Source organism: Cervus elaphus, chromosome 23 (assembly GCF_910594005.1).
Source record: "Cervus elaphus chromosome 23, mCerEla1.1, whole genome shotgun sequence".
NCBI lineage: Eukaryota > Metazoa > Chordata > Mammalia > Artiodactyla > Cervidae > Cervus > Cervus elaphus.
In genome coordinates this window covers 80,176,760-80,203,809 of record NC_057837.1, presented here as the reverse complement: position 1 = coordinate 80,203,809, position 27,050 = coordinate 80,176,760, and the positions used below count along the sequence as shown (strand labels likewise).

General features: G+C 48.9%; 1 protein-coding gene across 1 annotated transcript; it reads left to right on the top strand.

Moving 5' to 3' along the window:
• Nucleotides 1-645: 645 nt before the first annotated feature.
• Nucleotides 646-22,981, top strand: ZNF217 (zinc finger protein 217). The gene is made up of 6 exons (XM_043882846.1): nucleotides 646-832; nucleotides 10,487-12,082; nucleotides 15,294-15,410; nucleotides 16,282-17,649; nucleotides 18,836-18,967; nucleotides 20,806-22,981. The coding sequence occupies exons 1-5, from the start codon at nucleotides 646-648 to the stop codon at nucleotides 18,943-18,945; spliced, it is 3,378 nt and encodes a 1,125-aa protein (XP_043738781.1). The 3' UTR covers nucleotides 18,946-18,967; nucleotides 20,806-22,981.
• The last annotated feature ends 4,069 nt before the right edge of the window (nucleotides 22,982-27,050 follow it).

Here is a 27,050-nt window from a genome sequence, read left to right as displayed (position 1 = left end):
GAGGTGAGCCCGGCCCCCAAATTCTCCGGGCGGGGGGTGGGCTGGGGTGGGGGCCGCCACTTTCGGGGGGGCCCTCCCTGGCGCCGGGTCCTCAGGCGGTCTCGCCCGCGGGCTCCGGCCCGGCGGGGGGCCCGGTGCGGGCGCGGGGCCCGGAGGTGCCGGCACAAAAGGCCGAGGGGGGCTCGCCGTGGCCCCCGCCCCGGCCTCCCCACCCCTGCTCCCGCGGACGCCGGCCGTCGCAGGTAAAGGGGCGCTGCGCCCCCGAGCCCGCCCCCCACCCCTGCCCTCCACCCCGCCCCTCTCGGGCGCCCCCTCCCCGCCCGGCTGCGCGAGATCCTACCGGCGCGGTGCCGGGGAGCCCCGGGTGTGCACCGGCGGTGTGGCCGTCGCGCTCACTCCGGGGGACCTCAGGACGGCCGGGGGCGCGGGGAACCCCGGGGCCCCGCGGGGGGCTGGGCGGGGGGCTACTGTGAAAAGTTGGGTGGCTCCGCCCGGCGCGTCCCCACGCTGGTCGGCCCGGCCGTGGGGGGCGGGCGGGCGGGGGGCGACGGGCCGGCGCGGGGTCCCCGACGATGGCCCGGGAGGGGCCGGCGCAAGTTGGGAACGGGCAAAACAATGCGTCCTAACAGGCGTCCCCCGTAGACAATGGCCGGGACCGAGCGCACGGGCCGGCGGAGGGCGCGTCTACCGGGCCGAGGGAGGGGCTTGGCCGCGCCGCAGACCGGGGCGCCCACCCCGGCCAGGCCCCGGGGCGCCCCCAGACCCGTCCCCGGGCATCCCGGGCTTCTGCCCATCCCAGAGCAGACGGTGCACCGGGCCGCGTTTCCTGGATGTGTGTGATATGATTTTTAATTTTTTTTTTATTTTTCCCCTTTAATTTTGAAAGATTTTTTAAAAAAAGCAACTTCAAAAAAGTAACCCTTAAAAGCTTTAAGACTGTATCACTCAATTCTAGTGGGACGCGAAAAGCCAGCTGGAAGCAGAACTAGGAACTCTATAAAGGGCAGGAGGGATTGAAATGTTAGCCTAAAAGTGTTTCTTTCTTTTTTTTAAAAAGGGAAGTTTCTGCCAGGAGGCGCTGAGTGGCGAAACCGCTCAGTTTCAGATGTAGAGCCCTCTTCACTCTTGATTTGGTCCCAAAAGGCGAGCCCCAGGGGGTGGGCAGGGGGCGAGAGGGGAGGGCGCTGCTGGGGGCCCCGGGAGGCTGGATTTGGGGCGGCCCGGGCGGTCTTGCTCGGAGGGGGCCAGAACTGGCCTGCGGGGTGCACAGGCCGAGACCGGCGACCCGGGGTCGGGATAGATGTCCAGGTCCGGGGTTGGAACGCACGTTTTAGGATTCAGGGTAGGGCCACCGAGGACGGGAAGCCGCATTCTTGGGCGGGTGGGTGGGGGTGGGGAGGGCCGGGGTTGGGGAGGGGAAGTTTTCGAGCGAGGCTTAGTAACGAGAGCAGGAAAGGGCCATCACTGGCCACTTCTGGGCCCCCAAGTAGCCTGTTCACACTTGGAGCAGTGTAAACTTCCCTTCTCTTTTTGTTGTGTTTTCCAAGAAAAGAATAGTCACTTCAGAGTGTGAGGCTTTGGTGCGCTGGTTCCACTTTGAAATTCCTTGAGCCTCAATTTATCTTTCTGGATCAGCCTATAGGCCTTGGAGTGTTGAGCTTGAACATTCCTTAGCGTGTATTGAAGACATGGCGGCCCCAGTGCTGCTTTGGCAGGTCTGGGGGCCTGTGTTACTTGCCCTGTGCAAGCTAGCTGGCTTCCTAGTTTTCTGAATCGTTTGGAAACGTTGAGCTGCATGTTTTCAGAACCCGAGGTCTGATTTAGTTCAGGTTGATTCAATTATGTCTTCATCGCTTTCGAGTTGGTTGAATGAGTTGACATGAGATTAAGCTCAACAAAAGAAAAGGCAGGGTAACAGCAGCTGCCCGCCAGGCCCGGCCACTAGGTAGGGGTCTTGAAGGAAGCCTTTCACCTTCTCTTTTGTGTGTGTCAGGAAGTACATTTAAAATTTTCCATACTGTACTTTTTTCCCCTCTCCTGGGATCGATGGACTGCCTTGATTGATTGATATCAAATAGGATTTAAAATAGTGAATTTGGTAATAACTTTGAGAATGAGTAATAGACCTAGATTTTCCATGAAGCCTTTAGAGCCCTAGTGACAAGTGCAGAGTGGTAACCTAATTGCTTTTTGTCTGAAAAATATAACAGTCAAACCACTAGTTTGTGCTTGCTTAGTTAATGTGTGCTAAGGACTTTGTAAGGTGTGTCCTTAATGGCAGATGACTTTCTCTGAGAAGTCCTATTTATTTTAGATACTGTTTTGTTTGGTATTCTAAAGACTGCAGTGATGTGTGTGTGTGTTTAATACCCCTGTTTTAGTGGAAGTCGACCCCCACCCCAAATTGCTGCCATCTTGAATCAGTTATATAAGTACTGAATTCAAGAGGCAGTGACTTATTTAAAAATTCAGTGGTTCGTTAGTTACAAGCCAGATTGATCATTTGTTTGGCTTGTTTGGTAGAATAGGGTTTATAATCTCGTTGTCTGGGATTTTAATTATTTGGTGAGGAGGAGGGGGCTGCTCCTTTAGAATTGCACAGTGATTTGCATGCTGCAGGAGGAAGTGGGGAAGAGCATGGCTTTTCTAGGTAAAGGACACACTTTTCTTTCATGTCTAACTTCTTTCAGTCATTTTCTCTTCACAACACCATCAAACACTGCTGTTTGACCTTTGCTGGGTTTTTTTTAAAATTTGTGAGACCTAAGTTTAGTGTTTGTCTTGGGTTCATATTATTCCCTTTCACTTGTTAATCAAAAAAAGGAACTAATACACCATTCAGATAAAGCTTGTAGAAAATATTCCCCCGGTCACCCTGAAGAATTGATTTAGATAACAGCTTGATCCCCGCCCCCTCCCAGGTAAGGGAGGAATATATGGAGGGTTAGGGTTAGCCTTTGCCAGTAAAGGTTTAAGCAGAGGCTGGTCTGAGTTCTCTTTCTAATCCTCCATTTTTGCCTGTTTTAATAAAAGCCCCTTCCAGTGGTCCTTTTCAGAGGAAATCTGAAAATAGAACTCAGTCATCAAGTCACTTTCAAACTGATGAAATAATTAAGGAATATAATGGCCTGGCAAGGACAGGGTCCCTCTGTCTCTTCATTTCAGATAAATGCTAATCACTTCTCTGTCTTTTAACAACAACATTTATGATGAAATGGCCTGTTTTTGCCACAGCAGGGTTGCCTGCCCAACCCTGGAGCACTCTTAATTCTGATACGCTTGATTAGAGCCTTGGGGGTCCCAAAAGATGTGCTGTTTTCCCACTTTGTAAAATTCTCTTTTCACAGTTGTTCCAAACATGATATTGGTTGATAAGAACTTTTGAGTAGTTTTAATGACTCTTGACTGCTTAAAATCTACTACTTAAAAAAAAAAAAAAAAAGACCTTAGGACTGTAAATGATTGGATTTTTTTTTTTTTTAATGTTTTACATGAAGCTTTGTTTCCACTTGGTTGAAAAAGAAAATTCAGATTGTTCCAGCTCACAGATGCCACTATTGCCTGTGTTTTAAATTGTTCATTTCTAATTTCTTATTTTAGCTGACTTGTGTAGTAGTGTGTTTAATAGGTGAATTGGAAAGGTGCTGTCAAAGAACTGAACAATGGCTATATATTTTCAAGCTTAAGAATTACACAGTAAGAATGAAACACAGGAGACAGTCTTATCAACTGATGAGTATTTGTTCCACTAGAATAAAATAACTGTAAGGAGATTTTAAGTTAAATGACTTCATGTGGAATACACTGAGTGGTTTTCAAATTACTGAGATATGTTACAAAATTAAAAAAAAAACAGCCTGGAAGATATTTATAGAACAGCCACCGAAGTGGCATTGAAGGAATCCCAGTCATATTAAATATTCTAAATAGTGAAGGGTTTAGTTGCATGTAAATGAAAGGTGCCGGAAGAGTCCTGATTCGTTGCCTCCTCTCCAGGTCTTTGGGGGAGGGGTGCTGACTGGTTTAAATGCACGTGGAAGAAAGGATGAGTTACACAAAGACAGCAGGAAATTTCTTAAATTTGGGGGAGGGAAGCTTCATCTTTATAGCTGAGTAGCCTCATTTTGAGGGGGCAGTGTTAACCCTTCTGACGTGTTGATGAAATGGTGACTTTGGAGAGGAAGGTGATGTGGATTTTTTTCCTCCAGCTTTTTTACTATAGTTAGGCAAATTTGCAACGGTATGTAGGGCGGAGGATTTGGAATGGAGACCGTGAGGGCAGATAGAAATCTGACTTTGAGGAAGTGGGAGGGACGTGGGGGGGTGGGTAGAGAACCATCCTTTCCTAAAATCTGCAGCTCATGGTGAGTAAGCTCAATTCCCACAGAAATCTTCCCAACACACAGGGCAGCCTGGCGGCCAGGTGCCACCACGCACCCCTCCTTATAGCTCACACCCGCACGCTCACGGACCCTTAGAGAGTTGGAGTGTTTGTTGGCGGGCTCTTCCGAACAGCCTCATTACTTCCTGCCCAGGGTCACAGCATAACTGAGTTACTGGAAATCTGGGGCCAGTTTGGTAATTTTATGATAAAGTTGAGAAATAAAATTACTAAACCCGAAAAGACAGCTGAATAAGTTGTGTAGAGAGAATGAGTTGAATTCTGTCGCCTTTGGCCTGCGGGGTCCCCTGCTGCAGGAGAGCCGGCCTGCAGTCAGCTGCCAGTTTCCTGCCGGCTCCCGGGGCTGGCCGAGCCACTGGCTCTGGTTTCTAGAGTGTCAGGGAACCTCCTGAGTTTAGCAGACGGTTCTCTGGGCTGGAAATGGAGAGTCCAGGTATGTTTGTTCCCCAGTCAGCATTTAGGAGAAACGCTGTTTCTTGCTGTATTTCCTGCCTGTGACAAGTCAGGATAACCTCAGAACAGTTCAGTTACACCAGAAGTATTTTTGTGTAGTTTTTAGGTCGGCGGGTAAGTTCATTCAGTTCAGTATATAAGTCTACTGAGCAGTGATTGTATTAACTGAAGGGAGACTTTTTTTCTTCTTCTTTTTGAAAGCAAATAGGTGATTTGAAAGAGCCAGACTTACAGCTTTAGTATTTTACTCAACAGAGATAGGGGAATATTTAAATGTGGCTAAAGAAAGATCTCATGCCTTAAAAGGCATTGCCCTTGTTTATATATAATCTGAAGTTGGGTTAAATTGGGTATAATTAAGAACACTCACCATTTGGCTCTGTGGAAAAAGAGGTGTGGGTGTGTGGGGTAATGGGTAGTATAATGGTTATGGTGATTTGTATATCTGTGTGTATATATGCACATACAGAAATATATATATATATATACACACACAGTTATCTGTGTGTGTGTGCAGCATTTTCTCTGTAGGGTTAAAAAATACACTTTTTTTTTGGTTTGTTGAAATTGTCTTTAGTTAGTCCTGTTCAAAATGTTTTCAAAATACTTAAGGTAGTACTGGTTAAGTGGTAATAATAGAAACTCACTGATAGCAATGCTTCTTGCTTAGTTAAAAATTTTAAAAAATTAATTTCCCTTACAGTTCTCTTTCACGTCTTTTCCCTTATAGTTCTCTTTCACGTCAAGATGGAATTTTTAAAAGCCAGTTTACAGGCCATAGTATCTGTTAATGCTGGTATTACTGAAACTAAAGCTAATACGTGGTGCTTTAAGTTCATAGTAAGATCCTTTATGGACCTTAATTGATTGAGGAGGAATCAGGCTGGATTTCATCATCATAACCTGCAAATGTGCTAGTAGGATTATATTTTTATCCTATCTTGGCCTCCCATGTAGAACTGAGCACCTACACTGAATTTCAAGAAAGTGAGACTGTCTTGTCACAGATTCTCAGGCTTTGCCTTTGAATAATCATTCACTTTCGAATAGGTTGTGGTGTTGAATATAAGCTGAATATTTTAATCTTTCTCTTTAGCTTTTAAACATCCTTCCACAGCTACATTAGGAAAGTCAGGTTGGCCATCTGCTCAATGGGTGTGACCTTGGTGATTTCCTTGAAATAGTGTTGAAGGATTTAGTCAGTGGGTTTTGATCACCACTGTAGGTTGCTATACAGAGTTCTCTTCACTTGTCAGACTAAGGAAAAAAAATAGGATGTGTAAAAGAAGGGAAACCTGTAGAAAAACTGTCAGTTTCCTAACCAGATCTTGGAGATAATTTTGAAGTTTAAACGATACAAATGAATCAGCCAGAGACTAGCAGTTTGTTTAGATTGAATGTTTCAATGATCATTTATTTGGATACCTTGGTAGCTTGGATGACTTGCTGGAATACTGCAAATTACTTGGCTATAAATAGAATTTTCTGTGTTTTTAACAGGTTTTGAGGACTTTGAATACCTTATTGCTGCACACCATGGTAGCAGATATTCCATGTCAGATGGCCTGTTCAGTTGGGGTGTGCTTTCTTTGAGGTCACCGGTTTGAGAACAACTGTACATAAAGAAAGGTATTTCCAAGTCACTTGGTCAGCAAGGTGGCATTCACCTGTAATTTATTGTGCGTAAGCACAATTATGGTGCCTTTCATTAAGTATGATAGAATGGGTAGTATTTGCTAATTTCCAGGTCTGTAGTTATTGGCAGAATTCATAGTAACTTTATTCACAAATGAGTATGTGCTTTTTAAAAAAATAAATGGCTTAAAGAACACCAGACTTGCATTTTATTTTAGGTGGTTACAGCAGTATGGTTCTTTCTTTTCAAAGCCTATGTTGTGGTAAATTAAAAAAAAAAGTATCTACTGAAGTGATCACAACATAACTTAGCTAGTTTCTCTCCAAATAGAAGGTTCTACTGAATAACCTGTTGCTTTAGGTGCCTGACGGGTAAATGGCTGACGGTTGAGTGCTGTCGTTAACCCAAGGAAAAGTTAAAACATTTTTAATTTAGATACTGAAAAACTTCTTTGCTGAGCACCTTTCGGTCAGCTTGGTGTGTTCAGAAGGCTCCTTCTCGTGCAAACTAAAAGCGTTTAGAGTGAGAGTGTTGGTTTATGACGTCTCCCCCCATCTCCAGTTCTTTGTCAAGGCAGACAGGTCTCTTCGGCTCCATGTGAAACCGCGGATTCCGGAGCCTGTGCGCTCACACTCCCATCCGCTGGGGTGGTGATCTGTCACCGTGAGCAGGAGGGAGGTTAGGACGTCTGTTTTCCATATGTCATTATTCAAGTCTTTGGTATTACAGGTGCTCTATAAAGATTTTTGACTTTTTGTTGAGCAGTCTAGTCTTGGTAGTTACTGGTTTATAGCTGAAGTCTGCATTGAGTGTCTGTCAAGAGTTGAGGGCAGGGACTTCCCTGCGGTCCAGGGGTTTAGACCCCAGACTCCCGAGGCAAGGGGTCCGGGTTCCATCTCTGGTCAGGGAGCTGAGGTCCCACATGCCGGCGCACAGCTTAGCCAAAAGTAAATAAATAAATAAAATGGAAAAGAGTTGAAGGCATTTGCTGTGAGAGATTACCCTAGTCGGCCTTGCATTTTGGGTTTGGTAGGTCAATAAGAAAAGTGGTTATAAATCCAAATGATGCACTTTTGCTTCTACTAGTCAACTTTATGGTATGATTGTATATGATTCATTTTTTATTATCCTCTTAACAATGTAGAAAATGGTCATGAGGGCAGCCACAGACAGCCATGTAGAAGTCTTGATGAACATTCAAATTAATTTTAGTATCAAGTCAGTTACGGTTGGTAAGCGTGGCCAGAGACACACACACACTCTGCTCACCTGTCCTGCTGAGCCGGTGTTTCCTGGGAGCCTGAGCGTGTGGCCTTTTCTGGGCACTTGGGGGCAGCAGTGAGCCAGCAGGCAGGAGGTCTGCCCCTGGGGCTGAAGGCATGGCCTGTTCCGGGCATCTTGAGAGAACAGGAAGGATTGCTGTGTCCCTTCACTGGAGGTTTTGCCCCCAGAAGACTCCCTGGCTGGGACTTCTGTCCCCCAGCTCCCACCCCATCCTGTTCACCCTCTCGGGCGGCACTGAAGCTCTTCTTTCTCCGAAGGTTTTCTCCAGCGTCCTCTTGTACCACCCCTTTGGGTCTTGTGTTGGAAGCTGATGACGACTTACTTAACCCAGATATTTGAACGTTTCAAAGATAATAAGTTGAAACTAACTGTCAGAAGACAGGAATGTCCAGTCTATGCCGTTACGCACTGTGGGAAGTGTACCCACATCATGCTTTTCATCCAGAGTTGTTGGAGTTTAGGATTGGTGTCTTTGGGGAAAGGTTATTTACAGAAAAGTGGAGTTTCCCAAAGCTTACAAATGTCAGATTGTTGTCAGATTTCTTTAAAAAAAAGTTTTGAGGTCTGACATGCAGGACTTTGATTTTTGTCAAATCAGGACATTAAAAAAAGAACCCCTTTCCTATTGCCACTCTTTGATTTTATAAGAAGGGTATTTTGGCACCCAAGAAGTAGAAAGGGTCTTAAATAAAGGGCAGGCTTTATTCAGATTGAGATGAACTCCTGTAGCTGTGTGTGGTGCTCAGAGTCACCTCTCTTACTTCTCACTCAGCTGTCAGCGGGTGAAAAGTGTCGTCAGGGCTTGAGAGCTGCTTTTCCAGAGGGTGTGCTCTTCCTTCTTCAGTTACAGTATTACCTGGGACACTCACGCTCAGTAAATGTTTGCTGAATGAGTAAATGACCACACGGAAACCTAAAGTATCACTCAGCAAATCCAAATATCATCTCATATCTTGATCAGCATGATCAAGGAGTTACGTCTACCCATGAAGTGTGTTTAACCCCAGGACCATGGATATTTTGAACTCTGCAAGTGGTCCTGTGATCTAACCACCCGCATTGAGTAGACGGAGGAAGACAGGTCCGCGGGGGTGACAGCTTCAAGGCTGTAACTCAGCCAGGACTGGAACTCCGGCCTCTGGAGTGTTCTGTGCTGCCCAGCAGCTGGCAGCCCAGTCTGTGTGTTTCTCCTCCATTGTGACTGCAACAAAAGGCCAAGAAACTGAAGATAAAACACTTCAGTCCATTCTTTTTTACCTTAAACTTTGATCTGCAGGCTTCCTTAAAGCTTAATGTTAAAGATTTCGTTTACTCTGAACTAAAAGACAACAGGGAGTAGAGGGTTTTCTTTTTCTGAGTGTGAAGAAGAGGAAGAAATGTTTCCTCCTGTTCTGAGCCCACTGGCTCCTGCTCTTGGAGGAAGTGGAGAGAAGGAAAGGAAAGGTGTGTGTGTGTGTGTGTTTTAACTGTTGACTGTGGTGGGAGCAGTTTGCATGTATCTCTGTTTTCTTGGGCGGACTTGACTGACCTCAGGTAAAGTAGCTGGGACTGTGTGGAAACAGTTCCTGTGCTAACCTTGAAGGTGGAGGGTGTTGGCTTCACAGGCTGATCCTTCTGCAAGTGTGAAAATGCTCCCAGCTCAGAGCCTGCAGTTCAGTCAGGTCATCCATTTTGCACCTGGCCAACGCATACGTGAAAGGTGGATTAGGAATGAGAGGGTCTGTTTTCTGATGGAAGTCTAAGCCATGTTGAACTAGCCGTGTTGAGGATCTTATTTAAAATGTGTGCATTCACAAAGTAGCTTTGTGTTTTTATTTCCTTATTTGTAGTTTGGGCAAGGGAAGTCCTACCCCGGTGCCCGTTGAAGGCAGAAAGTTGTTAAAAGCAAACGGGTTTGGGCAGGTGTTGCCTGCCCAAATGAGGAGCATGGTGTTCAAGGTTCTGCATGGCCAGGATGAGAAACTATTCCAAAATGTGTTTCTTGAGTGGGGATTTCAGGAAAGGTTCCTATTTTTCAGTGCTTCTGTTGGTGATTTAGGTTATGTGTATCCTCCAGTGTGCTTTTAGGCGTCTGCGTTTCTTGTGTGTTTGTCTATAAGACAATGTGAAACTCTTGACTTTTAAAATTTTGCCTCAGGTGCTTTCATTGTTATTTTTTTTAACAATTCTTAAAGTCTCTAGACTTGTAGAGATTGTTTGTAAGGATACACATGCACTTTAGTGGCAGTTAAAACAGATTAAGCTCAATTTGATCATTTCTGTTCTGAAACTTGACATTTCTGATTTAAATCATTGAAGCACCAGGTTTTCAGTTTAACTGTGAATTTCTCGCAGTTTGATAAGGGTTATTGGATAAAACACTAATGGTTTAATTAATGAGCACGTGTAGCAGGACGCTCTGTACACGGCGATATTTGCTAAAAGGGAAGCTACTGAATCGGGTACCTTCTCTGCTTCGTGGGGAAGACCACTGTGAGTCATCGCCTGCCTTCTCTCCTCTCTGACTGGAGCTCACCTCTTTTTTTTTTTCCTCCTCTAGGTTTTGGAAATCCCTTGTCTCCAGGTTGCTGGAATCGACTTCTTGCTCAGCTGACTCACTCACTCTGTGAAGACAGAGAACTCATGCTTTGTGTTGACTGGGCTCTGCATCCACGCACTGGGGAGTCTCTGCCTGGTCGGAGAGAGATCCCGCGATCGGCTTTGTGACTGAGCTTCCTGGACTTGCGAAGAGAAGACGGTAGAGGAATACACACTTTCTTTTGAATTTTTACAACAAATATTTGCTCTAGTTTTGAAGCCTCGGGCTGCTGGGTGTGTGAGTGACAAGTCTTTTACAAGTGGCCTTATTCCAACTCCAGAGATTCCTCAAGCAGATTCTAATTTTATATACAGTCCTCAGGAGACAGGAAACATGCCAACCCAATCCCTCTTGGTGTATATGGATGGACCGGAAGTTATCGGCAATTCCCTTGGCACCCAGATGGAGCTCGATGACGCCATGACGATCAAAGGGGCCGCTGCGGTCCCCTTCCGAGCCACGCCGGAGAAGAGCATCATCCAGATGGAGGGGTGCATGCCCCTGGACTGCATGTTCTGCAGTCAGACCTTCACGCGCTCCGAGGACCTCAGCAAACACGTCCTCCTGCAGCACCGGCCCACCCTCTGTGAGCCTGCCGTCCTGCGCGTGGAAGCGGAGTACCTCAGTCCTCTGGATAAAGTTCAGGTGCGCGGCGAGCCTCCCAAGGACAAGAGCTGCAAGGAGAACGAAGAGCTGAGCTGTGAAGTGTGCGGGCAGACCTTCCGCGTGGCTTTCGATGTCGAGATCCACATGAAGAAACACAAGGACTCGTTCACGTACGGGTGTCACATGTGCGGCCGGCGGTTCAAGGAGCCCTGGTTTCTGAAGAATCACATGCGGACGCACACGGGCAAGTCGGGGGCGAAGAGCAGGCCGCAGCCCGGCCTGGAGAGCCCGGCGACCATCAACGAGGTGGTGCAGGAGCCCGCGGCCGAGGGCGTCTCCTCGCCGTACAAGATCTGCATGGTCTGCGGCTTTCTCTTTCCGAATAAAGAAAGTCTCATCGATCACCGGAAGATGCACACCAAAGAAGCTGCTTCCGGGCCCCGGGGCCCGCAGACCGAAGCCCCGCCGGAAGGCGTGCCGTCGCCGGGGGCGGAGCTGCTGCAGTTCCTGAACCTGAGACCCGCGTCCCCCGCCGAGATCGCCAAGCAGCCAGCCAAGTGGATACCTCAGCTGGACCCGTTCACCACCTACCAGGCCTGGCAGCTGGCTACCAAGGGCAAGGTGGCCGTGTGCCGAGAGGTGAAGGAGCAGCAGCCGGGCCAGGAGGGCAGTACGGACAACGACGAGTCGTGCTCCGACAAGGAGGAGCCGGGGGAGATCTGGAGCGCCCGCAAGAGCCAGCCCGAAGGCTCCGGGAAGCCCAGGACGAGTAAGGGCGGTTGCCCCGGCCTCTCCCAAGACAAGGAGAAGTCCAGACACCCCCACGGCGAAGTGCCTTCCGTGGACGCGGACCCCAAGTTGGCCAGCAGTAAGGAGAAGCCGACGCACTGCGCCGAGTGCGGCAAAGCCTTCCGGACCTACCACCAGCTGGTGCTGCACTCGCGTGTGCACAAGAAGGAGCGCAGGGCCGACGCCGGCTCGCCCCCCGCCGCCGCCGACGGCAGGCAGCCCAGGACGTGCTCCCCGGAGCTGCCGCCCGCCCTGGAGGACAGCGGGGCCCTGGACCGGGAGGCTGGCTCTGAGGACGGCTCCGAAGACGGGCTCCCGGACGGGCTCCACCTGGGTGAGCTGCCCCCCGACCCCCGACCCCCACCCGGTCCTGCAGGGAGGACAGGGCCCACTGAGGGCGGGTCTGGGTCCTGGCTCCTGGTCTGTTGTAAAAGCCCCTAAGCTCTCAGGGCCTTCATCTCCTCTCTGTGACAGTAGGGCGGCCTTGAAAGGCCTGTCGAGGTTGCTTCCTGCTCTGAGAGCGATACCATGTCATGTTTTGCTAACAGGCCTCACATTAGCTCACCTGGTGCATGCGCTGCGTCCCGGGGGCGGAGGCCTGGGGTGCTGCATGTCCCCGGGCGGCCCACAGCAGAGGGCACCTGGGCCCCCGATGTCCGCAAGGGGGTGATGGGGGCCTCCACTCACATCCCAGCATCCCAGTCCTAGTCTGTTGAAGCAGGGTGCCCTGAAAGGCAGTACACTTGCCTTTCTGCCAAGAGCCAGCTCTCACACACACTCCACGTGGTGTCTGCGGGCACAGATCAGGACGGGAGTGACCCGTGGGCCACTGGGCGCTGCCTGGGCCACCCGTGTCTGGGGGCAGGGGCTTGTAACTGAGTTACTCCAGCTCTTGGTAAAGTATAGAGAGTGAACACATCAAAGCCAATGAAAGATCTCACCTGCTCAGTCACAATTCTAGTGTTCTGACGGCACTTACAGGGAACAGAGGCTGTCGCCGAGGGCCTGTTGGTGGGTCTTTTGGGTCCAGGGGGCACCATCCAGGGCAGAGCGTCCCACCTGTGGTTCAGGTTGCGACCCTCTTCACACAGTTTTTCTCTCCGTTTAGTAATCTTTTATTTGCCTAGGGAACTCTGTTACTGGAGGTCGGTTGATAAACCCCTGCAAAATCAGCCGGGGAATGATGAGAACGTGAGTTAGTCTCAGAAAAATACTGACGTTGATAGAGGTGGCTGTGCTTTTAACATACGCTGCCGTCTGGTGGTGTAAGTCGGCTGTGTGTTCACAGCTCTGAAGAGCCCCATGTATGAGACCCGGGGGACTGTGACCGGTTAATACATCTTTTCTCAAGCCGGTGCCCAGCTGCTTTTCCGATTCCATGACGGGTGTGAGAGCGTAGTCTTCACAGCAAACATTCAGCGTGTTTGAGTTTCCTTGGAAGCAGGAAACATAGCATTTGGCACGCGCATAAACTTCAGGCTTAGAAATCCAGAAAATGCGTTAGGTGTCTTAATGACGTCATAAAAATGACTTTAAACATAGCCTTCTAGTCTTCTAAGTGACTCCTCAGAAACAGTGGCAGTGCTGTGCTGTTTGTGGTGAGAGATGCCCCAGTGCCCGAGACGTGAGCGGACGGTCACATTCTGCCTGTAGGTGGCGTGGGCAAGACCCAGTGGACGGTCACATCCTGCCTGTAGGTGGCGTTGCCAGACTGAGTGGAAAACTCGGGCCCAGTTCGCAGGTGGCTAGGATGGCCTGTAATAGCTGGGAGCGCCCAGACTTGTGTTGGGTTTGGTTACGTCTTGCTTAACCTTTCTTTGCCCTGATTTCCCTGTTTACACAATTGGTTCATCGACCCTTGTCTTCCACCTCCCAAGGATGATTTCAGCTGCCTATTTATTAAAAAAAATCCTTTAAAGGACAGCACAACAGAATCATGGGTGAAGCTAAAGGAGCAGGAACCAGGTAGACCGGACGTTTCACGTCCTTTGTGTTGGAGTAAAGGCATTTCGTAACTGTGGATGTGACGCAACATGCCATAAATCCCGACACACAGCTGGAAGCAGTAACCTGCTGTGACATGCCGGCTCAGCTGCAGGCTTGGCGAGCTGGGTGTGAGTGTCAGGGGGCGCCGGGCGCCCTGGGAGGGGTTGGGTCCTCCTGAATCCACACTGATGTGGCCCTCTGGTCTAGACTTGCTGTCATCTGCTATCAGCCTGGCTTTCTTTAGACTTACTTTTACAATCAAAAAGCAAAGTAAATGATTTATCGTTTTCAACTTTTATAAACTGGATTGATAGCAGTGATTTTTTAAGTCCTTGTGACACCTTTTTAGACCAAAGGTTGTGTCTGCTGTCTTCTGCCGCGGTGTTTGGAGGGGGCTGTTCTGTCTTCACGGAAGTTCAGGGGTGACAGAAATTACATGGTCCTGTCTCTCTTGTTTTTAAGTCGTGCCCCAAGGCGTGTGGGAGTTCAGTTTCCCCATCAGGGATTGAACCTGAGCCCTGGGCTGTGATAGTGTGGAGTCCTGACCACTAGACCGCTGGGGAATTCTCTATTTACTTCCGTCTTTATGGTACCTGGAGGCTCACCAAGGTTTCTTATAAGCTGTTTTTTAAAATCAGTGAAGTCTATCAAGCTAGGCTTGGAGTGTGGACAGGGCCAGGCAGAGGCCCTTCAGTTGGAAGTTACAGGGTTTCCAGGCAAAAGGATGAGTTATGCTGACTTTACAGATGTCCCGTCTCCTGTGTGATGTGACCAGCGGTGACAGGAGGTTCATGCGGAGCTCATGGTCCTGCTGGACGAGCTGGGCCGTGACTGCGGCATCTGGGCCTGGGAGCGCTGCTTGGCGCCCTCAGTGGGCCTGTGTCCGCTCCACCGTCCTGATCGTGGACAGAGTGGAGTTTAAAGTCTAAGCCACTGTTTCTTGGGGACAGATTGTGATTCGTCAAGGTTGCCCATGTGAGCACTTGTGAATAATATGATCTGCTTTCCAAAATCTGTTTTGCTAACTTTGACAGACTCCCCTAGGTGTTCGCCCAGGGCCAGACTTTTAGATTAAGCTGTGCCTGCTGCCCTCTAGTGGTGACTGGCTTAACCTCAAGGAAGTTAATCTTTTCCTCTGGTGGTTGGAAAGTTGGCATTTGTGTTGGCTCGGTTTCCTAAATTTATTTATTCTGAAGAAGCTGGTTATTCCAGCTCGTGTGCAGGTCCAGCTCAAGTTTGCCAGATTCTGTGTGTCTCAGGCCTGGGAGCGCAGAAAGCTGCCTGTTCATTTCAGTCTATTAAATGGTCTTGTGACCAAGGCCATGAAGAAGGGAATCTTCAACAGTGAATTCTGCTGTGCTCAGAAAACAAAACTGTTGCACACAGGCTTTAATGCTGCACACAGCCTCAAAGCAGCAGTTGGCTGTTTTAGCCAATACCTAACATAAAACTTATTTTAGACTTTCCAAAAATGTTCTACTAAGAATCTTTAAGTCAGCTTGCCCCGTTCACATCCTTGAGCTGTCGTCTTACATGAATATTTTTGTTTCTGTTTTAAGATAAAAATGATGATGGAGGGAAAATGAAGCATCTTACATCCTCAAGAGAATGTAGTTATTGTGGAAAGTTTTTCCGTTCAAATTATTACCTCAATATTCATCTCAGAACGCATACAGGTAAGGAACTCCTTAGATTTGTTTACTGCATGTATTAGCTCTGAGGATTGTGATGTAATTCTGTGTCTGGTGGTGGTTGTCGTCCAGGTACTCTTCTAGATCTTTGGGATATCGTAAGAATGTGTGTGTAGTCTGTTGATTTGTAGCTGTTGATTTGATTGCTTTAGTAGTATTGTAACTTGATCTGTTTTCATGTGAAGTTGGTCTCTTGTTTAATGTCTGATTCCTTTATCCTTACTCTTTTAAGTAAGTATCCTTACTCTTTTAAATGTCACAGCTTTGTTAATTTTTATGATTTAGAATGAAATTAATAATATTTAATCATCTTTGGTTTATGTTTATTACTATCACTTTTTGGCCACGCTGCTTGGCTTGGGGGGGAATCTTAGTTCCCCCAGCAGGTGATTAATCCCATGATCTTGGCACTGGGAGCTTGAAGCCCTAACCACTGGACTCCCAGAGAATTCTGTCCTCTTTTCTTTAGATTGTGGAAGCAGCTGTGACATGATGGTTTGGGGGGCCGAGTGGATTTGAATTTGCATCTCTTCTACTCACTGGCTGTGCACCCATAGGCAGATTAACTTTTCTGCGCTCTCATTTACTTAGCTGTAAAAGTGGGATAATATTCACTCCCATAGGGCTGTTACGAAGATTAAATGAGATCATTTTAAGGTGTGCTTTTCAATTTTGAAGACACATGTTCACGTTTTCAAATATTTGGGTTAGAAAGAGTGATAAAGCCACAACTCATGACAGCTTCTGGATGCGAAGATTCACAGACAAGAAGGGAAGAAGGACGAACTCTGTTCTCTCTGTCCTGTGTTGATGCTCTTCATAAGCCTGTGTAGTAAAGTGACACTTATCGTTTTAGGTGAAAAACCATACAAATGTGAATTCTGTGACTATGCTGCAGCGCAGAAGACCTCCTTGCGGTATCACCTGGAGAGACATCACAAGGACAAGCAGACGGACGCTGCTGCAGACGGCAAGAGCGACGGGAGACCCCAGGAGGCCGAGGATGCACTCCTAACTGCCGACAGCGCACAAACCAAAAATTTGAAAAGATGTTTCGACGGTGCCAAAGATGTTAAAGGCAGCCCACCCGCAAAGCAACTGAAGGGGATGGCCCCCGCCTCTCAGAGCGTCCTGGGCGGCGCGGTGCTCGCGCCAGTGCACAGGGAAACTCAGGATTTCAGCAAGGATGCAGCGGATGACGGTGCCGAGAAGCCGAGCAAGGCCACCGGCCCCGCTTGCTTGGACGCCTTGAAGAAGAGGCCGCCTGCGGACCCTCAGGCCAGCCCCCTGGTGTGCAGGACAGAGGCGGCCGCGGCGGCCCGCCACGCGCAGCTCGGGCCCCGGGAGGCGCGGGCGGACGTGGGCTGCCAGGAGAAGCCCCTGAACCTGTCCCTCGGCGCTCCGCACGGGGGCGCGGGGGTGCCGCTGGGCAGGAGCGTGACCGCCAGCAGCACCTGCCCGTTCTGCACCTTCAAGACCTTCTACCCGGAGGTGCTCACGATGCACCAGAAGCTGGAGCACAAGTACCACCCCGACGCGCACAAGAGCTGCCGGGGCAGGGCTGTGCTCCGCAGCCGGCGGACCGGCTGCCCGCCGTTCCTGCTGGGCAAGGACGTGCCCCCGCTGCCCGGCGCCTTCAGGCCTAAGCCGCGGCCGGTCGCCCCGGCACAGCCCAAGCCCGCGCCGGCTGAGCGACCTGCTTCCGGTGCCCAGGGGTCCGGCAGAGCTCCGCCGCCTGCGGGCGCCGACGCCAGCACTTTAGCCCCCAGCAACCTCAAGGCGCTGAACGCCCGGCCACCGCCAGGCCTCGGGGTCCCGGGGCCCGGCCCCGCCCGCACACCGCCCGAAGCGCCGCCCTGCAAGGCCGGCCCGGAGAAGACGCGTCGGCCGGAGCAGCAGCCCCCCGCCGACGCTGCCAGGAGCGACCACGCTGCCAGGAGTGACGGCCCTTGGGCGCCCGCGCGGGACTACGCATGCGGTCGCAGCGGCGCTGAGCCGGGGGAGCCGCTGCCCAAGCGGCCGCGCGTCGCGCCCGAGCCGCCCTGCGCGCCGTGCCGCCGGCCGCCCGAGCTGCCGCAGTACCGCGTGGTGCGCGGGCTGGCGTCCCTGCTGCCGCCCGAGTGCGCCTGCGCGCCCCCCGCGCGCCCGCGGCCCGCGCCCGGGCCCGCCTTCGCCGCCTTGCTGCCCTGCACGCCCGCCGCTGCTGCAGCCGCTGCGCTAGAAGGTGGGCGTCTTCGGGGGGCCCCCGGGGGGCCTTAGGGGGGCGGGGTGGGGTGCTGGGCGCAGCAGCCCCTTTTCCAGCTCCTCCCGGGCTGGGGGCGGCAGGGCCCGGGGGCGGCACCCCCTTGCCATGCCGGGTCAGTTGTCCTGGGCGCCCGGCGGCCCGCCCTGGCGGCCCGCCCTCGTGACCAGCGTGGGTCAGGCGCCCGCACAGGGGGCCCAGGGGCCCTCGGAAGCGCTCTGCAGGCGCGGGGACCACCGGGCCCCTCCCAGGCTGCTGGATCCTTTGGTGTCCAGACCTAGGGAACTGCCCTGCCGCCTTCTGCCGGGGCTCAGCCTTAGGTGACTCTTAAAGCACAGTCTTCTCCGTGTTACCCTCGATGCCCACAGGTACCTTGAAGGCCCCTGTCCCCTGGAGGCGGCTCTAAAGCCCCTGCTGCCCCGGGCGCCCCCCCTAGAGGTGTCTAGCACACACCGGAGCCCGTGAGAGGAGGTGAGGCTGGCGTGGGGCCTTGTCCCACTCGGCTGACTTGGTGAAACCGCAGTGCCTTCTGGTTGTAAGCTCTGCAGGTTTCTCCGCCCAAAGGGACAAATCCATTTTAAACATCTCTACCTTCTTAATGAAAGGTTCTGGGTGGTGACTGTTCTGTATCAATGGCTTGATGCCAGTTGATCTGGGGATAGCTAATTAGAAAACAATCGCTTTCACACAGTCCAGTGACTTTTATAAAATTTTTGGTGAAAATAATTTCTGCAGCCTTATGATGAGAAGTGTTCCTCCCCCTCTCCCCCAGCACTTAAAATGGACATGAGTCATAACTGTGTCTTTTACTTGAAGAGAAAAGACTCTGCTGCAAGTAAATCGGTCTTTTTTTTCCTCCACACAGTTTTGGTTCATGATACACAAAGGCTTAAAATCTTTATGCTGCCATTTTGGCTTTTAAATTTTACTAGCAGTTAGATAATTTTACCATTTAGTGACTTGAAATTCTAAGCTAAGAAATGTCTTCCTTGTAATTAAAAACATTTTACCTTGTAACTAACTTTATAATAAATATGCATCTTATGTGTTCTGCTCACATTATCAGTTAGGAATTTTGAAAATTGACTTCTGACAACACGCATACATCTTACCTAATTGTTGAGCTTAATTTTAAATGCCCGTTTACGCTTGTTTTTTTCCCAACCAGGAAAAAGGCCTGTATCCTATCAACACTTATCTAGCAGCATGCTGCAAAAGAGGAACTATGAGAATTTTATTGGGAACGCACATTATCGACCAAATGACAAAAAAACTTGATTGCCTATTTTGGGGATGAAAGGTGAGCACATACACTGTATTGATTTTACCTAATTGAAAACAAACCATCTAACTTATCCAGTATAATATTACAAAGTAAAATTGCTTTTAACTTGAATTTTGAAGTGTTTTTAAAACAGAGCCCTCAGAGTCTCTGAATATCATGGTAAAGTAGTAAAAGCTACTGAAAGTTACTGAGGGTTTATTTCATGCCAGGGGTTGAATGAATTGTTTATCATCATGAACTAGTTTAATCCTTAGAGCCTTAGGCCAGGTGCTGGCCATCAGTTTTTGTTAATAAAGTTTTATTGGCACACAACCACTTCCTTTCCTTTACATATTGTCTATGGCTGCCTGGGGCCACAAAAGCAGAAGTGGGTAGCTGTGACAGGGACTTCATGGTCTGCAAAGCCGAGAGCTGTCTAGCCAGTTATAGGAAAAGTTTGCCATCCCCAAGTTAGGAGGCTCTGTGCCCACTCTACAGATGTGGAGACTGGGACTTGGCTTATGTAACTTGCCCAGCGCCTTCCTCTGCCTGCTTTTGGTCCTAGGTCTGCAAAATCCAAGGCCTGTGCCCCAGTCCTCCAGTTTAAGTGCTTGTTCAGAACCTTTATAAATCCTTATCAGAGTAGGAGCAGGAGTAGGCCAGAGCAAGAAGGTTTATTTTGACTTTCCGGTTCACACGGCAGATGTATCCAAAAGCTTCAGGTGGCACTCTTGGAGTTGTGCACATGTTAATTTAGTTACTTCCAAGTGTGGGCAGAGGGCATGACCTCTATGTGAGAGTTAACAATAAAGTGAATGGAAAGACTGAGGCTCATGGACAGATTTCATTCCCTCCCAGATAGCTCTTGTTCTGCTAAACCACTACCATATCCTTGTGGAGCAGACTCTTGACCCAGTGCCTGCTAGATCTGGATTCAGAGATAGAGACCCGTGGACCTGGGCAAATTTCTCCTGCCTGTTTTCCCTGGGACTCCTGGGGCATACGGGCCTGTCCGTCTGCATCCTTCTCTCCCGCTCAGGTGATGCTAGTGGTGTGAGGCTGGCGGCATCGCAGAAATGGGATTAGATCCTCTCTGCCTTGAAACATGAACACGGTTTCTGGCCGGTTATCTGCCCTGTGTGTAGCGGCAGGTGGGGGCCGTCGCGTGTGTCCAGCTCGCGCCTCTCCCTGCAGCCTCTGGGCTTCTCTGCTTGCCTTTCTCTCTACTCGGGAACGTCCTTTCCACACCCTCCTGGCCAAACGACCTTGTTCTGGTACTTAAGCGCACGTATTTCTGCAGCATGTTTGCAAGGAGCTGGGGCTTCCGTTTGTGGTGTTCTGTGCTGTTGTGGTTCATACCTTTATGCCCACCTGACCTGTGCCCCCGACTTCCACCCTGAGCGGTGCTGAGGTGGTGCCTGGCCCAGGGCTGGGAATTTCAGCTGTAAAACTCCATAGACTTTGGCCAAACAGTGTTACACGTGTTTTATGCCCTGTTCTTCTCATGGAGGAGGTTATTCTATCCTGAGTCCTATCTTAAATACCTGTGGTCTTGTGCCATATATTTTCCTTTCATTAGGTATAAATTTCCAGAGTTTCCTATAGGTGGCAGTTGACTTGACATGTATCTGATGTAAATTCTGGTTGTTGGTTAAATCATCTTCATTAAATCACTGTTCATTGTAAGCATCTCCTAAATAGTGCAGCTTATTTATTCAGACTCCTGAGACTTGGTTAAAAATTTAAGCTTAAATGGAATCCATTGCATTTCTAGACCCTTTTAGTTCTGTGTATTTATTATACTTTTTAAAAAATTTTGTAAACTGTATTTAGTTTTATCCTAATCATGTTTTAAACCTTTTTTCCCCCCTTAGGTCTTGATGGATATAAATGTGTGTACTCCATGAAATTAAATTAGTTCATCCTTTGAAAAAGCAATTGTTGAAAGCTACTGAAATAAGCTGTGATTGTACTGTGTACATAACACATAAAGGAACACTACGGTTTTGTAAAGTCGTTCTGTTAACTTTTGTACCAAATAGCAATAAAGACTATAGTTGGAAGATTTGGGTTGTACACAAATGGAGACTGGACATCATCTCTATTTTGCCCTGAATAATATGTTTTTTAGAATTGACCAAATAAGAAATGGAGTTTTTTTTTTTTTTTTTTTGCATACTTGAGCGCTGCTGAAAAGAAATCATTTGGGTTGGGGGGTGGGGTGGGGAGAAAGTATATAACGCTTGCACCTCAGGTAAAAAATTTTGTAAATATATGTTGTAAACCTGCTTGTTTAAATACTGTGTGTATTCTTTTCCTCTAATGTTGCTCATCACTTTGAGCACATATCTGCTATTTGTCCTCTTTCATCTAAAATGTACGGTTTTTGTTTTTTTTTAATCTCAGTGATTTGTATTATGTTAAATCCTCCACAGTCTCTTGTCTTAATGGAAACATCGACCCCCCATGAATAATGTGCTGCTTGTACCAAGATCAGCCTTTCTCTAGTTGGTTCCCTTTTATTGCAAATTTCGGTAGGTCGTTTGAGGAAGACCCAGACCCATAATCCTCTTCTCAGGGGATTGGCGGGGGGATTTTTAAGTGTGTGTATCTATAGAGAAGCATTTCCTCTAGGCCAGCCACACACTCAGTAAACATACCAAATTGTATGTGGAGTTACTTAGTTTTCTATCAAATGAATCATTTTTGTTGGAAAATTCTGGCGTTTGCCTGAATTAGTTATATAAAAATATAAAGGCTAAATTATACATGTGGATTACATATATTGGAAGCAGTTTTAAAAGAAATGAAAGCTGAGGGGTAAATTTTAGGTTTGCATCTGGTAGTCTCGGTGTGTCTGGCGCTTGGGTTGCCTGTGGACACGCTCAGGTTAATTACAGACACATGGATTGTGCAGGGGTGCTGACTGAGGCTCCTGGTACTCCGGGGAGTTCCCTGGTCTGGAGACCTCGGCATCTTCCCATTTTTGGTGGTTTGGAGGCAGCACCATTTTCTCAGTGTACAGGACAGTTTGGGTTTTAAAGAGAGACTAGCCACCAGCTGGCTAACTAAATGTTTTATTATACTTCTGTTCCTTAATCCACTGTCCATGGCTGACTGTTACAGGCAGCACCTGGGTTTAGTGACCACAACATACTTTATTAAGAAAACTGTTTCAAAAATAAATTTGCACTGTTAATTTTTCTTGCCTTGCCCTTCTCCATTAGAACAAGGGTAATGTCCTCAAAAGAATCCTGAATTTTTGTTTGTTCTCATTATGCAACACGACGCTCACTTGATAGAAAAGTCTTAACTCCCAGGTGAGAAGGGAGACCTAATCTGAGCTGACTCTGCTGGCATCGTGATGAAGTGCTTTGTATCAGGAAAGTGTACACTATTGACCTTTCTTTCTGTTCACAAGCTGAGCCATATGTACATAATCTAGATTTTTGTTTTCCTAGTTTTGCACTTTTATAGCCTATTTTTGAAGATTAACACATTGAGAAAGATGATTGACATGATCCTTACCTAATCCAATAAGTGTTACAGAAAGCTTGCTGTGACGGTAAATATAAATCTTAAAAGGGGATAAACACGATGATAGAGGGCTGAAATTTAAATCTGTATTTAAAAAAAAAATCACCAAATCTATTTGAAAACAAGTCAATTCATGTTATGCTGAAATCTGGGTACCTTTCAGATTTCTCCTTTTTAGCCACATTTCTGAATCCTTAAAAATACAGTTTTGTTTTTCTTTCCACAGCCCTTGTACTCCAAAATGTTTTTTTTTCCTTTTTTTGTCCATCAGTATTAACTATTGGGATACTACTGGTTCTGTATGGTTTTTCCCTTTGAGACAACAGTACATATACTAGAGGTACAATCTGTTGGATTTTTGTTTATGTATTTATTTCATTCCAGTTTGATTTATTTTAATTGTTGATACTTAAGTTGTCAAACAGTAGACATTACTTGTTTTATTTATGATATATTTCAGCTTAAAGTTATGTTATTATATGTGGATGTAAATATAGATTTGGTGTTTTGCAATCTCGGGCTTTGGTCTTTATTGAGTCCCCGGTGTCTGACTTTTAACTTTCCGTGAACATACACAGTCATAGAAAGATGCAGGCACTGAATCCCCATGGGCTAACCTCCAACACTTAGTCTCTGAGTGACTCCCCAGCTCTCCTTCCTTGTTACAGCAAATCTTCAACATGTTTTAATTTCATTCCTCAAATGCCTCCGCGAGTATCTGTAACAGATAAGGTGACCTCTAACTAAATGGACAACGATTTCTCATAACCGATCTCCACTGCTGCATTTCCAGTTGTGTCCGGAACACCTTCTAACAACTAGAAAGTTGCAGTCAGGATCCAAACAAGATCCACTTACTCAGTTTAGTTGAGAGGTTTCTTAACCCTATTTTAATGTTAACCTCCTCCCCCTCGACACCCACACGCACGCTTGAGGACATTTTATTTATTGAAGAAACTGGGTCATTTGTCCTGTAGAAATTCTCATTTCCATGCTTGGGTTTATTGGATCTTGTGGTTTCATCGAACCTGTCTCTCCAGCCTCTGTGTGTGATCCTATAAGCAGGTGAATAGTCTGGAGGTTTAGTTTTGATCTCGGTTTTGGGGAGATGGGGTCTTCTCCCCCAGTTCCAGTTCTACCCCATCACTCCTAGACATGTACAGTGTGCCTGTTAGTTACTTGCGTGTACCCAAGCCTTTTATTCTGTACGGTTCATCAGTTATCTAGGTATCTAGGGTTCAAAATTTTTTGCGTGGGTAGACTGACCATATTTTAGCCCGGCTCAGACAAGTGCTGAAAGAGAAATAAGGCAAGGGCCCTCCCCACCCCATGGCTGTGAAATGTCAAGAGGGTGAGAGAGCTGAACTTCCCAGCGACTGCACCGTCTCCTTGGACAGAAGAGGAGCCCGAGGTCCCCAGGAGGCCACGTGCGTCCCCAAGGCCAGACAGCTCTGCGGGGCGTTAGCGGGAGCGGCTGGGTCTCCTGTCCCAGTGTGCGCTCCGTCTCAGGACCAGAGAGAAGCGCGGCATCTCGGGTACATTTTCAGGCTTGCTGAGACCTGAGTCTGCTCCCCCCTCAGCCCTGGGCAGGCTGTGGTGCCCGGGGTTTGCCGTCGGTGCCCGTGTCTGGGACGGGCACCCGGGGGCGAGCCAATCGTGTGGCCCTTCAGTGAGACTCTGCTAAGCAGCATTTTTATATATATATACACTTAGATTTTTGTTTTTAATATGGATGTGGGCTTGTTGAATTTGTTTTTGTTTTTTGAATTTGTTGCAATACTGTTTCTATTTTATGTTTTGATTTTTTGGCCTTGAGGCATGTTGGATCTTGGCTCCCTGACCAGGGTTTGAATCCACACTGCCTGCATTGAAGTTCATTCATTTCAGTTCAGTCGCTCAGTAGTGTCCGACTCTTTGTGACCCCATGGACTGCAGCACGCCAGGCCTCCCTGTCCATCACCAACTCCTGGAGTTTACTCAAACTTAATGTCCATTGAGTTGGTGATGCCATCCAGCCATCTCATCCTCTGTCGTCCCCTTCTTCTCCTGCCTTCAATCTTTCCCAGCATCAGGGTCTTTTCCAATAAGTCAGTTCTTCGCATCAGGTGGCCAAAGTATTGGACCTTCAGCTTCAGCATCAGTCTTTCCAATGAATATTCAGGACTGATTTCCTTTAGGATGGACTGGGTGGATGTCCTTGCAGTCCAAGGGACTCTCAAGAGTCTTCTCCAGCACCACAGTTCAAAAAGCATCAATTCTTTGACGTTCAGCTTTCTTTATAGTCCAACTCTCACATTCATACATGACTAGTGGAAAAGCCATAGCTTTGACTAGACGGACCTTAGTTCGCAAAGTAACATCTCTTTTTTAATATGCTGTCTAGGTTGGTCACAGCTTTTCTTCCAAGGAGCAAGAGTCTTAATTTCATAGCTGCAGTCACCATCTGCAGTGATTCTGGAGGCCCCCCCCCTCCACCGCAAATAAAGTCTGTCACTGTTTCCACTGTTTCCCCATCTATTTGCCATGAAGTGATGGCATTGAAAGGTGAAGTCTTAACTACTGGACTGCCAGGGAAGGTCCCTACTTACTAGAATGAGTGGGACATACTCATGTGACAGAAGATTTCCAACCTCTTGAGTTTGTGAAAAGTCATACCAAAGAAGGAAAAAGAAAATCACATTTCTTTTCTGCCTTTTAGCCTTATCTGTCAGGGAACTTTCATCGTGACCTTTGTGCACACGTCAAACTCCCGCACGTCTGTGGCCCCCACAGGCTGTAGCGGGCAGAACCGTCTGGCAGGGCTCCAGCCCCTCCCCGGCAGGCGGGGCGGGCAGTCTGGAGTAGGAGGGAGGAGGCTGAGTGCCTCCCGAGCACACCAGTGAAGTCGCTCAGTCGTGACTGACTCTTTGCGACCCCATGGACTGTATAGCCCACCATGCTCCTCTGTCCATGGGATTTTCCAGGCAAGAGTACTGGAATGGGCTGCCAGTTCCTTCTCCAGAGGATCTTCCCAGTCCAGGGATCGAACCCGGGTCTCCCGGGTAAAGCTCAGATGCTTTACCATCTGAGTCACCGGGGATGTCAGAGAAGTTAGCTGAGGCGCCTAGACACTGTTTGGAATTCTGAGTGACCGAAAAGAGCCTCAAAAGGGCAGCAGGGATCCCATCACACGCTCGCTCAGTCATGTCTGACTCTGTGACCCCTTGGACCGTAGCCCGCCAGGCTCCTCTGTCCGTGGGATTTTCCAGGCAGGAATACTGGAGTCGGTTGCTGTTTCCTACTCCAGGGGATCTTACGACCCGGGTGTGGAACCCACGGCTCCTGCATTGGCAGGCAGATTCTTTACTGCAGAGCCACCGGGAAGCCCTAAAACAGGGGGCAGCCTCCTTGCAGAGGTGAGCCATAGTGGCCCACATGGGGATCGAACCCTTGACCTTGTCGCTAACTGACTTGATCTCATCAGACGACTGTTACAAAGCCTCTGTGCTCCCTGCCTCACAGGCGGATGCCCAGTGGACTGATTACATTCTCAGCGCCCCAGGGCTTTTCACTCGTGCCCCAACAGTAGCAGATGGATCTTTTAGTTCCACGCCTCTGACCCGGCAGGCAGCAGCAGAATCCCAGGGTTCAGGTCTCTGTCCACACTGGTCCTGCCCCGAGCCCGGTGTGTCCCTCACCACTGCCCCGGAGCCCCCAGCTGGCATCTGAGCTCAGCACGCGCCCCCTGATGGCAGCCGGTCACGGCCTGTGGCCCCCTGCCCCCTGCCCACCCAGGGATGGACCAAGGGACCGTGCCCCTCTTTCATTTCCTGTCCAATCCAAGAGCAAACCTGCTCCTTCTGTTCGCTTCAAAACAGGCCTGGATGCGGGGCTGTCTCCAGGCACCCCCATCGCCATCACCATCACCGTGAGCCAGGCCGCCAACCGTCCCCGGACGAAGCCATCCTTCCAGCCTCCCCTCTCCCCTCTTTAAGCTAGTCCCCTTCAGCCTTGCCTCCACGTGCGGCCACACCTGTCTTCCCCGCAGAGAGACAGTTCTACCTCTGTCCTTGCTCGAACCATCGGTGACCTCACATGACTCAGACTGAAACCCAAGCCTGCCCGCGGCTCTGCTCTCTTCCTGAGCGGGATCCCCCAGCCCTTCCCGTTGGTTGCGGCAGCCACAGGGGACTCGGGTTTCCTTCTGGAGCCTCCCAGACTCCTTTCCGCCGTCGTCCAGGTAACCCACACTCACGTGCTCATGCGTCCCTGACCCCCGGTCTCCTCCGTCCCTGGATCTGGTGGTATTTTTCTTGGCAGCACTCAGCACTGCCTGCGATCACAATGTGCATTTGTTTGACTGGTCTTCCCCATCTGAAGGTGACCCCCCCGGAGGGCAGAGATTTGTGATCAGTGTATCCCCTGGGCTTCCTCAGAGCTTGGGATATTTGTTGGTAGGATGGATGGATGGATGGATGGATGGATAATATATATGGTTTATTCTAACCCAGCAAGTCATGAAAGACAGGTGGGTGCTTGGAATTATCTCAATAACCTCATACTTTTGAAATTATTTGGAGTTTCTCGACATAAGCATTTCCAT